Here is a 16,800-nt window from a genome sequence, read left to right as displayed (position 1 = left end):
TGGTAGACAATATGGTAGAGCGAATTGGGGTCAGATTGGTGTATTTGAACCTGATTCCTGCTAGCTGCTGCTATGTCTATGGCGAGCAGGAAGAGAGAAGGGAGACGGCACACGCGCACTGCGCACGCCTTCCCTTTGACACCTGTCACCCCCCCCTCCCCCCCCCCCCTCCCCCGATCTGATATTGATGACCTATCCTAACCACCACAAAATAAAAAGTTTGGAAACCTACAGTGATTTCTGAAATGTACAGTTATTTTTTCCGATATTTTTTGAACATGGTATTCCACACTGGGAAAGGACATGATTTTCCATATATTGAGACAGATCAGTGTAATGTTATTCAGAAGGTGGAATTATTTTTCTAAAACCGTTCTTGTTTCCAGCTCTCTGTGGAGAATATAGCTTTGAGGTGTAAAATCGAATTAGTTAAATATAACCTATAGCAATGGTTCCTTGCTAATGATTCAAGTAAATGTCATCTCTCTTCTAATAAATCAGTGTTTTTTTCTAATTATTACTACAGTATGTTTACATAAATCTGGGAATTTACTTTCCTAGAGAAAATGTTGTTACCTTAGCAACTAGCAAGTAATTAAGCTTTTTTCTACTTGCTGTGTGCTCGGGAAACATCATTTTGTGTTTAAAGCAATTAAGTGACATGTGAATGCTAACTAAAATATACACACTGTCTTCTGCTCCGAGAGTTACAATTTCCTAAATGCCAGCAATGACCTTACCATCTGTTTCCGTAAATGGGGGTGCCAGCTGAATCAGTGGGAAGCCTTTACATTTAGAGGATTACAAATCTGACTTTCTTTATGCAGCACAATCATTTGGAAGAATCAACCTTCTTCTGTGGTAAAGCTTCATATTCTCAATTAATATATGTTTTAGTGTAAAAATTACACATAGGGTCGTATGAAATGACCTGGAATCTGTCTTGGTTTTAATATACGTTTTCCGCCTCGGCAAAATTGTTCCCGTACTGACCTCCTGAAATAGTTGGCTTCAATCGAAGGAGGAACGTGATCTGAATAAAGAAATGGATTTTTGTATTGTCATGTTTTACTTGCATATTGTTCGGTGTCCTAGAGAAAGTGCCCTGTCTTGCGTTAGGGCTGGACCTTTCAGTTGAATCCACACCAAATGCTATATATATTTTTTGTTTCGTATAACTTTTAAAAGCAACTATACATATGCATATTTTACTAGTGAGTTTATTTATTCTCAAAAATATAAAGTGATGTAGATAAAGCAGAACAGAGTATGAATTTAAAGAGATTCTGCTTGGGTATGGGTACAAGGCAAGTTTCCTTAAAAATGGCAATTTATTAAACCTTCTATTATAAATGTTATCCTGTGCTTTCCAAACAAAGTAATGTTATAGATTATCGATTACCTATCCTTAGGATAAGTCATCAATATCAGGAAGATGGGAGTCTGACACCCAGAACCCTAATGTTAAGATGTTCACAGCTGGGGCACAAGAGTTCCATTCCATGTCTAGTGTTTGAGCCTTACAGCGGGTAGTCTCTTTGGTCCCTAGTTCCTTAGAAAACTCAAAGGTCTTTGTGCCACATATGAGTACATATATGCCACATAAGAGTATATAAGTGATATAAGGTGATGCTGGGAGGGGTCGTGATAGAAATTTAGCATTGCTGTCAATAAATTCATGTCATAGAATGCCTTACCCTAAGCCAAAAATGATAGCTGCCCACTAGACTTTTTTTGTTCTACCTGGCTCTATTTATTCTCGAGCCTTCAATGATGAAAAAATGTGTATACCTCTGATAATCCTCATGTGAGAAGGATATACAGTGGGCCATAACGGCTTGCCATCATTGATGGAACAATGAATTCCAAATTATAGTAGCAAATTCTAATGGAAAATATCAGGACATCTGTCCATGAGCAACATCTCAAGAGAATGTGGGGCATGCAGAAAGACAACAATCATGAGCACACAAGACGTTCTACCAAAGGATGGTTAAAGAAAAATAAAGTTAAAGTTTTCGAACTGCCAAGTCAAAGTCCTGACCTTAATGTAATAGAAATGTTGTGAAAGGAACTGTAGCGAGCAGTTCATGCAAGGACACCCACCAACATAATAGAGTTGAAGCTGTTTTGTGGGTCAAAATTCCTCCAAGCCGATCTGCAGGACTTATCAACAATTACTGGAAATGTTTATTTCTACACAAGGGGTTCACACCAGATACTGAAAGCAAAGGTTTACATACTTTCCACAGACGTAATACTGGATCATTTTCCTCAATAAATAAATGACCAAGTTTAACCCCTTCCCGGCATGCGCCGTACATCATACGGCACAGCAGGAAGTGAGTTTCCACATTCTGCCATACATGGTCCACTGATCGGGCGGCAAAAGAGCTGTGCTTGATCAGTACAGGGTCCTGGCTGTTACTGCTGTAATGACAACAGTGACCGCAACATCTAAGGAGCTTACAGAGGGAGGGAGCTCCCTCTCTCAGCCCATTGGCTCCCTGCAGTGCGATTGCAGGTGCCAGTGGTTGCCATGGCAGCCAGAAGCCTTACAAAGGCCTGCTTCAGAAGCCTATAAGGCCTGGACCCAGGCTGGGTCTCGTAGGTGAACTGTCAATGAGAAACTAACAGTTTCGAAGCAGTACAATACAGCAAATTGTGGGTACTAAAAATTGCTATTAAAACTCTAAGCTTTCTAATGTCCTAAATAAAATATCATTTACAAAATGATGCCAACATAAGATAGACATATGGTGAATGTCAGTTAATAACTATTTTGTGCGATATCACTATCTGTCTTAAATGCAAAGAAATTCACATTCAAAAAAGCATCTTGCCGATCAGTTGTGTGAATATAACGCACACGGATACTGTGTGCAATTATAGCATTCAAGTGAATTGGGACAGAACAGCTATAATTACACCTGCTTGCTGCTGCACAGTGAACAGGTAAACAGTCAATTCTTGGCTTTGCGTAAGAATTTTAAAAGCGATTCTTAAAATGTTTACGAAAATTTCCAAAACCCACTTTTTAAGGACCAGTTCAGGTCTGAAGTCACTTTGTGTGACTTACATAGTGGAAACCCCCCATAAATGACCCCATTGTAGAAACTGCACTCCTCAAGTTACTCAAAACTGATTTTACAAACTTTGTTAACCCTTTGAGTTCCACAACAATTAAAGGAAAATGGAGAGAAAATTTCTAAAGTTCACTTTTTTTGGCGGATTTTCAATTTTAATCATTTTTTCCGTAAACTGATGTAAGGGCACACGGCAGGGCGCAGAAGAAAAGGAATTTTAGTGACTCTGCAACTTGCAGATCAAAAAGCAGATACAGTCATGTGCATGAGGCTCTAAATACAACTTCAGCAGGCAGTATCATATAAGATAGGATTAGATACACACTTAAGCAGGCAGGATCATACAAGATAGGATAAGATACACAGCTTAGTGGGCAGTATCACACATGAGAATCGTTGATACAGGAACAGTAGACTATCGCAGATGATAGATTTAGATATAGAGGCACAACAGACAGTATCTGACATGATAGCTTAGATACACAGCTCAGCAGGCAGTATAGTACAAAATGGGTTAGATACACAGTTCAGCAGGCAGTATAGTACAAGATAGGATTAGATACACAGCTCAGCAGGCAGTATAGTACAAAATGGGTTAGATACACAGTTCAGCAGGCAGTACAGTACAAAATGGGTTAGATACACAGCTCAGCAGGCAGTATATCGCACACAACAGGCTATGTATCAGGCTCAGCAGGCTGTGTCATACATTATAGGATTATATACATATGTATTTGGATGTCCTTGCTGTTTATTGAACTCCTGAGGGAAGAGCTTGTGGACTTTCAGTGATATATAGAGACACTAGCAGGATTCATTATGGGTGTACTAATATGGCCACAGGAGGTGTAGTGGGAGTAGCTCCTGCAGACTGAACAGTGGGGAGTGGAGCCAGCCTATAATTCATCACTCTGCAGTGCAGCCATGCTTGTTTATAAAACAGGAAATGGATCTGCCAGGATACCCTGAAGCCCAGACAGGGGGAAAGAAAGCACAGACATGAAAAACAGGTATTGAGGGTATATACATATATATACATACATGGTGAGAGGTGTTAGGAGCACATAAAAAAAATAGATTTTTGGACCTGACTCTTTAAATGGTGACCACTTTTTCATCTTTTTAGTTGCAGATCTGCTATTCTTGGGCTCAATGCTTTTCAGACTACTACCCTAGAAGGCAGGAGCCTGGGAATTGATGGATCTGTAGACCAATGTGTATTGTGGCACTGGAGCTGGCAGAGGGCCACATGACGGCCATTTAAAGGGTGTATGCCACCCAGAGGAGCCTCGGTGAGAACAGAAAAGTCCTTGCAAAGCATGGAAAGGGTTGTTTGCACCAGGAGTGTGTCACCAAGTGGCTCTGCTTTGGTTGAGTAAAGGCCCTAGGTATAGGTGGCCACTAAGCTAGTTGGTGAACACCAAGCTACTTAGCTTAGCTGGCTTCAGCTAGTCCAGGGCGGACTTTTACTGGGAACAGGCAATGTGTTGGGTGGGTGCCTGTTCCCCATGCTCCACTCCGTGATTTAAGAATATGCCCATATCCAGGGATGCTATTTAATCCTGTTGCTGGACTTGGGTGGGGCTCTCAGTCTGAAGAAGGAGCAGGCTGTGCTAAAGCCTGTGGGAGCCGGGACCCTCTGACCCTTTTGTGGGGTAAGCACTGCAGTGTTTTGGGGAGCTGGGTGGTAGACCCGGATCCTGCTAGAGAGGGACTATACTGTTTAGTCAGTGGCCAGACGGCTGAGGATTTGTTTTTATTTATGTTTTGGTTGCTGTTTGTACATGAAGACTGCCAAATAAATGCACTGTTTGGACACTAAAGCCTTTGTCTGGAAGAAGTCTTTGAGAATGACCCCTGAATAAAAAGACGATCCCTTCAGTATGTAAGATGACTATGGCACTTACGTATATGGCCTTTATTGAAATTCTGTGCCATTTACTATATTTCATAAGGCATGCCCCTTGTATGCCACGTCTTTAATGCTGTCCACACAGAGGTCTTGTCCATCTTACCTACACATTATCTTACATCTGGTAGCATTAGAGGCACAGCTCACTTGCATACTCTGTTACCTACACATTAGTCACAAGTAGCCAGAAAGCTGCCAACTCCTTTAGGTGAATATCCTGGTGATGGATTCCCTTTAAAAGTATGTGCAAATTTGTAAAACAGGTTCCAGAATAAAATACAAAGCAAAATGTATAATATCATACCGCATCCTGATGAACAGTAAACTTAGTTGACATCAACATTGTATTGAAGTGTTGTATAGACCTATTTGTTAGTTTTTTGTTTCTTCTCATATTCTATCATTCGGTTTTGCTTAGATCATCAGTGCTGTTAAGCTGACAGGTGCAGGTGTATTACCCTGTCTGGAGCAGATAGCTAACAAGCGTACACTGCTTTGATTATTTCGTTTCATAGCAGAAACAAAGCTTTGTTGCTTTAAACATGTCACGATGAATTCAGTCAAAGCCCCCCCTCCCCCCGTAATGTCATCACATGTTTTCTACCAGGATGAAAGTGTCATTATGCAGGCGTTCTTCATTATGAGTAGATTGGGCAGATCCGCATCTGAAATTCATAACCTCCTTTATTGAAAATCTGGCATGCAAATATTTTGATTTTATGAAATAATTAAGCTTTGGTAAATGTTAAGCCTGTTCAATGCTGTGGGGGTTTGTTTTTCTGGAATTATTGATTTCATTTTCCCTTGGTCTGGTGAATTGAAATACAGTGATTGGATTTATCCATAGGGATGATTAAATTTTGAAAATCCTGCTAAAGCGGAGATAATGATGTTTATTGGGTCTGGTCTATTATTTAGTAAGGATTGGTGTTATCAATGACATTTCAGAGGTTGCAGATTCGTATTGACAGTGTTTTTGTCCGTTTTTGCACACACTTGGCTGTGCACATATCACTTGGTTTCCTGCACATATCAGAGCAAATTTTTATATCATTGTGGCATGTTTAAATATAGGCCAAGTATTACATTTAAAGGGGTTGTGTCATGAAACATATTGTACATTTTCCAAACCAGCATCAGGATCTCAATACTTTTTGTAACGGTATGTAATTACAAATGTAGTATAGCCAGTGAGCTATTCAATAAAATTTATCTGTGTAGCGCCACCTGCTGTTTATTCTTGTCCTTATTTTTTGTCCGTCTCACTGAGCTGGTCGAACGTGCTCAGTAGGGAGGAGCATAAAAAAAAAAGTTATTAGCCATAAGATCAATGAGGAGAGACTGTGTGTATGTTTGTGTATATATATTTATTTGCCACTGTTTATCAGATGCAGTAAAGATGTAACGTTATGCCACCCCTCTACCAGCAGTGAATATACCCTAGCATTGACAGTGTCCTCAAATGGTAATATGTGGCAACAAGAGGAGAGAGGCGCTCACAGGGTAAATATGTAAAATTAGAAGTGCCCTCTGAGAGGGAAATATATAGTCTGCTCACCTATTCGTGCTGCACCAAACTTGGCGCAACACCAGTGAAGGCAAAGCAGAAAATATTACTGGTTGGGCAGCAGGACTTATCCGAGATCCTTAGGCGGGAGCCAAACCGCCGGTTGGATAGACTGTAGCACTAGAAGGCAGCTGGACCGTGGTAGTTGAGCTTGTGGTGGATAACACAAAGTGCAGAACACAACCAAGTGTCAAATATAGTTTTACTTTATTCTGAGACAACGCATTTCGGGGTACATGGGACCCCTTTGTCAAGTCTGGATCACTGAAGCAAAGCAGCTAAGAAACGCGATCGAGCTGTGCTGTACAAGCACGTGGGGCGTCTGTAGTGTTGTGCAATCAGGAAGTGTCCTCAAATGAGAAGAATGGATTAAATACCCCAAATTAGAGACAGCTACATCTCCCCTCTAGAGTGATGTTCACAGTATTCCATAATAGTTACAGCCTCAGTGCCCCCAGAACAGACAGCCACAGCCTAAACAGGTAAATATAGTGCACCATAACATCCACCATCAAACATTTATCTCCTCCACAGTCCTACACCACTCTCTAGTGCTCCAGCAAGAACTAACTTTGAGTTGCCAATATAAGTCTACTCAGAACTAATTCTCCTCTAGTGTCCAATTTCAATATTAGAGGAAGTCTGCCCACCGGAAGCTATCTGAGACTTAATACAAGGATAAAGGCACTATGGCAGAGTATTCTGTGGTAACAGGACTGTGCTGGCAATCTGTAGCTGTCCCACCAAATACAGGACACTTTGGAGACATGTTTACATGTAAGTCTTGAAACATTACATTCTAACTAAAAAGATCTGGTAAATGTGGGGAACCATACTCACTTGACCAGTGTACAGAGGTAGGGACACCAAAATGTTCAACAAAAGTCCTCTTTATTTAGGCTTTTTCATCAAAAGTACAGCCAGTACATCCAGATCGCAGCCGGGTCAAACAGTTGTAGCACGCTCTGACAGTGTTACTTCACACTGTGTGCCTTTCTTTCAGACTGAGACACACCTAAGATCCAGCAGCAGGATTAAATAGGATCCCTGGACATGAGCATGCCTCAAGTCCCGGACTGGAACCTAGGCACCCACCCAACACATTGCCTGTTCCCAGTAAAAGCCCGCCCTGAACTAGCTGAACCAGCTACACTATCTATTTTCTGTGTCCACCACCTAATTTAGTGGACACCTAGACTAGGGCTTTTACTCCACCAAGGCCGGGCACCTTGGTGGCACATTCCTGGTAAGCAAGCCGCTTTAGAATGCTTCCTGCAACATTCTGGGTGACACATATCTCCCCTCATAGTTAGGCAGATACATATGTAGTTCCTAGGAAAAGATCTAATTTAAGACCTCATGCACACAACTGTATCTGTATTTTGGTCCGCAAACCAGAGATCCACAAAATCCAGATACTTTCCATGTGCTTTCCCCATTTTTCTCTCTCCCATCAATAGACATGGTTATACGCACCAGAATAGGACACGTTCTATAATGGCTGAGGCTGACATACAGTATAGATGCAGACTGTACACATATGACATCCGTGTGCTGTTTTCTTTTTTTTTGTGGACCCATAGAAATGTACGTGCAATGAAAAGGTAAAAAGTTGCAATTAAGATGACTGTCTCCTATAGAAAATAACAGAAATAAAAGTAAACCAAAAACTTAGGAAACAAAGAGAAAAAGCGAATAAAAAAGAGGCAGACATTAAATTGGGTAATTGTGGAGAGGTTAGGAAAGATGAAGAGGAGTGGAACATACAGTACTGGGCAAGAAATTAAGTTTTAATTTTAATACCATTTCACAACATCTTTTCGATATGATTTTCTGGCTGTGAACTGCAAACTGCTTTGCTCATCTTTGGTAATAAGACTAAACCCGTTATGTTGTTCAGTAAATAGAACTATTATACCTCATTAGTTCTTATGTTTTGGATATCAAAATGTGCCTTTCTGTAAGAAAATAGTATGTATATGTAATTATTTCTAGCCTAATAGGGAAGTCTAATAGCATCGGGTAAACAGCAATCCATATATAATTTGTCCTCCTTTCTTGTCTTGTGAGAATAGCGATTAGCATGTCCTTCAGAAGGCCAAATAAAGTTTTAGATACTTGATCCCGCAACATGATTACTGTTCTGCCTTGTTATAGAGGAGCGGCCATTAAGCAGTATCTGCAGGCTGAATCGAAAAGGTTTGAGATGGGCACAAATTTTAGTTGTCACAAACTTATGATAAATCAATGTTTTTCAATCTTTTTGTGAGATGTTTCTATGGTATACTGAAGTACAATTACAGGCTTTTTATATATTTTTTAAAACTTTTACTGACACATACATCAAGTCTTTTTAACCCCTTCAACCCTGGGCCTGTTTTCACCTTCCTGCTCAGGCCAATTTTTGCAAGTCTGACGTGTCACTTTATGTGGCAATAACTTTAAAACGCTTTTACTTATACAGGCCATTCTGAGATTTTTTTCACTTCACATATCGTACTTCATGACAGTGGTAAAAATAATATCATTTTTATTCATAAAAAAATACAAAATTTTCCCAAAATTTTGAATAAATATTTCCAAATTTCAATTTCTCTACTTTTATAATAAATAGTAATACCTCCAAAAATAGTAATTCCCCATATGTCTCCTCCATGCTTAGATCATTTTGAAAATGACATTTTATTTTTTGGGGACGTTAGAAGGCTTAGAAGTTTGGAAGCAAATCTTGAAATTTTGGGGAAAATTTCCAAAACCCACTTTTTAAGGACCAGTTCAGGTCTGAAGTCACTTTGTGAGGCTTACATAATAGAAACCACCCCAAAATGACCCCATTTTATAAACTACACCCCTCAAGGTATACAAAACTGATTTTACAAACTTTGTTAACCCTTTAGGTGTTCCACAAGAATTAATGGAAAATGGTGATGAAATTTCAGAATTTCACTTTTTGGGCAGATTATACATTTTAATCCATTTTTTCCAGTGGCAAAGCAAGTAGCAAACTCAATATTTATTACCCTGATTCTGCGGTTTACAGAAACACCCCATATGTGATCGTAAAACTGCTGTACGGGCACACGGCAGGGCACAGTAGGAAAGGAACACCATATGGTTTTTGGAAGTTAGATTTAGCTGAACTTTGTTTTAGATGCCATGTACCATTTGACGCCCCCCCCGATGCACCCCCACAGTAGAAACTCAGAAAAGTGACCACATTTTGGGAACTATGGGATAAGGGGCCAATTTTATTGGTACTATTTTGGGGTATATATGATTTTTAAGGATTCTATGTTACTTTTTTTGTGAGGCAAGGTGACCTAAAAATGTATGTTTTGGCACAGTTTTTTTTATTCTTTTTACAGCATTTACTTGAGGGATTAGGTCATGTGACTTTTTTTTATAGAGCAGATCGTTATGGATGTGGCAATACCTAATATGTCTACTTTTTCTTATTTATTTAAGTTTTACACAATAATAGCATTTTTAAAACCAAAATAGTGATATTTTAGTGTATTCATAGTCTGAGAGCCATAGGTAGGGTCTAATTTTTTGCGGAATGAGGTGTCTGTCTGATTGGTACTATTTTTAGGGGCATACGCCTTTTTGATCGCTTGCTGTTGCAATTTTTGTGATGTAATGTGACAAAAATTGCTTTTTTTTAACACTTTTTTTTTTTTACGGTGTTCACCTGAGTCGTTAGGTTATGTGATATTTTTATAGAGCTGGTTGTTACGGATGTGGCGATACCTAATATGTATACTTTTTTAATTATTTTCACTTTAGCACAATAATGGCAGTTTTGAAGCAAAAAATATAATCATATTTTAGTGTCTCCATTGTCTGACAGTGATAGCTTTTTTATTTGTTGACCTATTCTTTTAGGTAGGGTTTCATTTTTTGCAGGATGTGATGACGGTCTGATTGGTACTATTTTGGGGGGCATACGCCTTTTTGATCACTTGCTGTTGCACTTTTTGTGATATAATGTGACAAAAATGTTTTTTTTTTGTTTTTTTACGGTGTTCACCTGAGTAGTTAGGTCATGTGATATTTTTATAGAGCTGGTTCTTACGGACGTGGCGATACCTAATATGTATACTTTATTTTTATTTTTTTCACTTTAGCAAAATATATTTTAGTGTCTCCATCTTCTGAGAGCTATAGTTTCTTTTTATTTTTTGGGCGATTTTCTTTGGTAGGGGCTCATTTTTTGCGGGATGAGGTGACCGTTTTATTGATACAATTTTATGGGACAGATGCCTTTTTGATCGCTTGGTGTTGCACTTTTTGTGATGCAAGGTGACAAAAATTATTATTATTTTTTTACTGTTTTTTTTTTTTTATGGTGTTTATCAGACAGGGTGGGTCATGTGATATATTTATAGAGCCGGTCATTATGGAAGCGGCGATACCTAATATGTATGAGTTTTTGTTTTTCTGTTTTTTATTATAAAATAAGGGGAAAGGGGCTTTTTTTTCTTTTTTACTTTATTAATTTTATTACTTTATCAATTTTATTAAAAAACACTTTTTTTTTTTTTTTTTACTTTTTTTCCTTTACTTTATTTCTGATGTTCACTTTTGGGGGTCTGATTGCATTACACTGAGTCATACACTAACAGGTTGGCTAGGAGACCCAGCCTGAGACTGGATCTCCTCGGCACCCATAGAAGGCAGTTCCCGATGCCGTGCAAGGCATTGGGCAGCCTCTACACGGCATCGGGCTGCCTTGTGACGCATTGGGTCCCCGCAACAGCAGCGCAGGGACTCAATGCGATCACTCACCCGACACAAACCCCTTCTATGTCGTGGTCAGTGCGGACCGCGGCATAGAAGGGGTTAATCCGCTGACATCGGCTTTTACAGCGATGCCGGAGGTCATAGCAAGGGTCCCGGCTACCATGGACGGCCAGGCCCCTGCAGTGATCGCGCGCGCACCGCTCTGGTGCCCGCGCGATCACTATGACTTACTATTATGTCAAATTGCGGGAAACGCAGTGGTTTCCATGACGTAGTAGTACGTCATAGGGTGGGAAGGGGTTAAAGACTTCAGCAATTTGCTCTGACATGCAGGATATCAGCTTCTGGGCAAAATCCTTATTTATGGCAATCCATTCTTGCCTAATCAGTGCATTTGTTTGTCTTCCTGTTTAATCCTATTGAGAACCACAGGTTTTCATTCTCATTGGGATTAAGATCTGAGGAATTTCCTGGCCAAGGACCCAAAATTTAAATGTTTTGGTCACCGAGCCACTTAGTTATAGCTTTTGCCTGGCAACATGGTGCTCCATCGTGCTGGAATAAAGCATTGTTCTCTATCAAATTTCTCTTGTATTTTGGCAGAAGTTTTAATACCATTCGGGCAAAAAGATCTAAAAACACTGAAGCAGCAAACTGTTAAAAAAATCTAAATGTTTGTCAATCTCAAAAAATTTGGCAACAACTGGACTAAAGTCATTTATCAAACTTAGGAATCCGCTAAATCATGTAATACAGAATGATAGGATTTGCCTTAAAGAGGTTTTGCCACTTCAGTAAGTAGTATTTATTATGCAGAGGAAGTTTCCATGGTTACAACCACCTAGAGAGGCTGCCATTTTTTCTTATAGTGTGCAAGAATGACCACCTCTGCTGGATTACAGGGCAGTTGTAACCATGAAAACGAGCAGTGTGAAATGCGATGGAAAACTGAATCCAGCCAGCAGAGGAGACAATGTGGACAATCACAAAACATTAGTAAGTGCCTTGTATTAACTTTCTCTACATAATAAATGCTACTTACTGAAGAGAGACAACCCCTTTAAGACCACCCCCAGTCATCTATCAGTGACTGAGAGCTATGTACATATGCATACACACTTAGGCCTTATGCACACAAATGTATTTTTGGTTTGCATTTTTTACGGATCAAATGCGGACCCATTTATTTCTATGGGCCCACAAAAAAATGTGGACAGCACACGAATGTTATATGTGTGCTGTCCGCATCCATTTATCATGTAGAGAAAATTAATACAAGACACTTACTAATGTATTGTGATTGTCCATATTGCTTCCTTTGCTGGCTTGGGTCATTTTTCCATCACATTATACACTGCTTGTTTCCATGGTTACCACCACCATGTAATTCAGCAGTGGTGCTCGTGCTTGCACGCTATAAGAAAAATTGCCAGCCTCTCTGGTGGCCGAGACCGTGGGAGCTCACGTGAGCTGGTACTTTTTTCTATAGTTTACAAGCACAGCCACTGCTGGACTGCAGGGTGGGTTCTAACCATGAAAACTTTCTATACATAATAAATGCTATTTGCTGAAGTGACAAAATCCCTTTAAGCCTTATTTTTATTGGCAAGACTGTCTAATATTAGCACATATACCGAGCTGCAGGTACCCTGTGAGGACTTCATGAGCATAAACTACCAGGGTAGCAGGTGTTATGGGACCCAACAGTAAGGGTCCATTCACACGTCTGTAGTGCATTGCGGATCCACAATACACCTGTCCGGCACCCCCATAGAAATGCCTATTCTTGTCCGCAATTTTTTTTTCCGTAGCTGCGGACCGTTAGATTGGGGGCGCGCCCCGGAAATGCGGATGCGGAGAGCACATAGTGTGCTCTCCGCATCTCTTCTGTCCCCATAGAGAATGAATGCGTCAGCACCCGTTCCGCAAAATTGCGGACGTGTGAATGGAGCCTTAGTATAAGGTACAGTTAATAATGACTATAGAAGGTGGTGTGTAAAACTGAATCCCTATGCATTACTCTTTCATTGGCAGCACTCGTTGCATTATTGTATGTTCGTATAATTCTTGTGCTGTAGTATCGCTGTAGATGTTTACCGTGTACTTTACCAAACTGACTATTGTGATATCACTATTTGAATTATACCTGTACTATGACATCACTGAGAGCATTATCTCTGTACTGTGACATCACTTTGAGCATTATCACAGTGTTGTGACATCACTGAGGACATTATTACACTATTGTGATATCACTATTTGAATTATCCCTGTACTGTGACATCACTGAGAGCATTATCTCTGTACTGTGACATCACTATGAGAATTATCATATTAAGCCAGGCTTATATGCAAGCGATTTGAACGTGATAAACCCGCAGTGCATGTCATTGTCATTCAGTTCTGGCGTCTGCTCCTCTGACAGGATCGCACAGCATTATACTGATTTATAATGTTGTGTAACCCTGAGGGTCCTGGAATCTATTGTATAATGCTGTCAGAGTAATTCAGTACATTTCAGGACTTACTAAGACATCATTGTGTGCGTTTTCTTTGTGTATTAGGCAGACCAAAATAATCACTTCATTTTTAATATTCTGAACTTGCTGCTATATATGGTCGTCAAGTGGGGTCCAAGTTTTGCTATGTGGCCCCATGGTTATTTGTTACGTGCCTAAAGACATCATATTTGTGTCTAGAAGCAATGCATGCAATGGAATTATACATTAATCCATTAAAAAGGGCCATATATCACTATATGAAAAGCATATGGCGGTATAGTATGACTCAATTGATTTTTTTATGGGTGTTGTACTAAAGATTCTGTACTATGGCTGTGCGCATGAGCCCGAAAGAAAACAACTGCTTCTCATTAAAATGCATATTTTGTATGATTTGGGGGAAATGACTAATTAGAACTTTGTCCTAAATGTAGCACGAGCATTGGTTTAACAGAATTCCAGGCAAACTTTTATCAGGTCTGATGACAACACCTATGGCAGATTGCTTTTGTTAACTGTTTTCTGCTGTGATTTTATTTCTGGCTTTAGAGAAAATGGCTTCCAGGTAGAGATGAGCGAACTTCTGTTTTAAGTTCGGCGTCTAAAGTTCGGGTTTGGATTAGCGGAGAATCCCGATCTGGAACCGGATATGGATTCCGACTTCCGTTGTGGTCCGTGGTAGCGGAATCAATAATCGGCCATTATTGATTCCGCTACCACGGACCACAACGGAAGTCGGAATCCATATCCGGTTCCAGATCGGGATTCTCCGCTAATCCAAACCCGAACTTTAGACGCCGAACTTAAAACAGAGGTTCGCTCATCTCTACTTCCAGGTATCCATACTGAATCCATAGTCATCCACATTGCATCCTCTAGTGCAGTAATGTGGGATATAGAAGCTGTTTGTCTGAAGTGTAGCCTACTTATCTTCAGTTGGTTCTATTTTGCAGATTAACATACCTGTGAATTGTACTACCCATGTCAGGTAAAAGTCTTTTTTACATCGTTGATGAAATCTAATAGCTCATTGTATCTGTTTTTTAGGCAAATTTGGGGGCTAAAGAGTTTAATCAGCGTACACCACAGCCATTGAAATCTCCTTCCACTGGATCACTGGAAAGCAAATTAGAAGTTCATGGGGAACAAATGTCAACACATGCTTTAGACCAGGAACTTTGTCTGCAGTGGTATATTCCACTCTTGGAGAGATCAAGACAAGATCAAGGGAAACCCACGGTAAGGCATAGTATAGGACAGTCGTGGAGAACCTTTGGATGCCAGAGGCGGCACTCAGAGCCCTCTCTGTGGGCACCAGCACCGTGAAATAAGTCTATGGTGTACCAATATGCCTTAGACTTTTCCTGCCATTCATCGGCGCAGGGCGCACTATGCACAGCACAGGCAGCGCACTGAATGTAGGCAGGCTATTATAGCTAACTGACATGGAAGATATACTATATTGGACTGTAGTATTCAGGGTAAATTGCTGTGTTGGCACTTTGCGATAAATAAGTGGGTTTTGAGTTGCAGTTTGAGCATTCGGTATCTAAAAGGTTCACCATCACTGGTATAGGATATGGTTTTACAGGTCTTTTCTAAATTAAAAGTGAAAGATTTTGGGTCATCACTTTGTTTTTACGAAAGAAATGTATTATAGTCAATGAAAATATACATGGAAACTATATACAGAGGCGTGAAAAAGTATTTATCCCTTCCTAATGTCTTCTGTTTCTGCAGATCTTCCACACTTTCTTTTCAAACTAAATGTAATAAAAGCTAACCTGACTGAACACAAAATCTATTTTTTAAAGATAGTCTTGTACCAAGTAATTGAGTTATTTGATGTCTCACATACGTGGTAATTAATAAAATCAACGTTTGACAGCCACAGCGTGAGCTGAGTCTGGAGTCATGAGCGGTGGGCTTCCCCCATCTTCATGCCACTGATTGACAGCTTTCTCCCTATTACTGTGTATTGTATGCAAGTTGTCAGTCAGTAGTGGGGGAAGCTGGAAGCTCATGAATATGGAGAACTCCAGAGATTACACACACCATTTACAGGAAACTAGACGATGTAGAGGATAGGTAGAACAGTACAAATACACCGTTCAGCTTTTATTATAAGGAGTTGTGTGAATATAAAGTTCTATTCTACCAGATTCTGGAAAATCGGACATCATATAGCACATGACAATCTATTTCTAACAAAGCGGCAACCAGCCCTGTACCTCATATGAAATTAGAGATCTCCCCATTCATTGCTCCAATTGTTCTGCTAGATTCAATTCAGACTCAGAGCCCAAGGGTGTGTCCTTTTTCAGCCTTTCTGCTGCAGCTGTTTCCCTGTAACATAGCTTCTAACAGAAGATATGTCTGTTGGCAGGTGAAGATTGAAACTGAGTACGTGTGACCACCTTAGTGATTGAATAGCTCAGTGGCTATACAAAATGTTTAATTACATGCAATTATAAAAGTACTCAGATCCTGGTTTGAAAAATGTAGAATATGTTTTGCGGTACAACCCCATTAAGTATAATGGAGGTGGAGCTTCAATGTGAATTCCTCTCTGCATTGAGTTGTTTTTTAGCCTCTATCTTCTGCTCTGAGTGACAGCTGGAGTGGTCTCCTGGTTGGATGTTACAGCTATTAGAACAGTGATCAGGGCCTAACAAGCAGCTCACTGCAGAGAGCCCTTCACAGTGAGCCCTGCCTTTAGTGCACTTAGGTAGCAGAATCTGTTAGAATAAAACTTCATATTAACACTACTCCTGATGTAAGCTTTATTATTTGTACTGCTGTGTCTAGCTCCTACCTAATGCCATCAGTAGTTTCATGCAGGAAAGGCAAGAGAAGGAGAAGGGAAAACGGGTAGGAGCATTATGTTAGGTAAAGAATGTATCTGATAAAATGCTCACCTTCACAGGTTGCTGTAAAGCCATAAACACCCAACCACACTGTCTCTGGCCACCAGTAACGGTCCGAACTACA

At 40.1% G+C, this 16,800-nt stretch overlaps 1 protein-coding gene across 1 annotated transcript in view; it reads left to right on the top strand.

Annotated features, from left to right (window-relative positions):
- The window catches only part of CFAP54 (cilia and flagella associated protein 54), a 383,858-nt gene that overhangs the window by 358,633 nt on the left and 8,425 nt on the right, over positions 1-16,800 (top strand). The window contains exon 65 of the mRNA XM_044280574.1: positions 14,857-15,048. Coding sequence (XP_044136509.1) covers positions 14,857-15,048 — 192 coding nt within the window. The remainder of the gene's footprint in view (positions 1-14,856; positions 15,049-16,800) is intronic.

Source organism: Bufo gargarizans, chromosome 2, assembly GCF_014858855.1.
Source record: "Bufo gargarizans isolate SCDJY-AF-19 chromosome 2, ASM1485885v1, whole genome shotgun sequence".
In the NCBI taxonomy this organism is placed as follows: Eukaryota; Metazoa; Chordata; class Amphibia; order Anura; family Bufonidae; genus Bufo; species Bufo gargarizans.
Note: the sequence above shows the minus strand (reverse complement) of the source record. Positions and strands in the feature narration are given on the sequence as shown.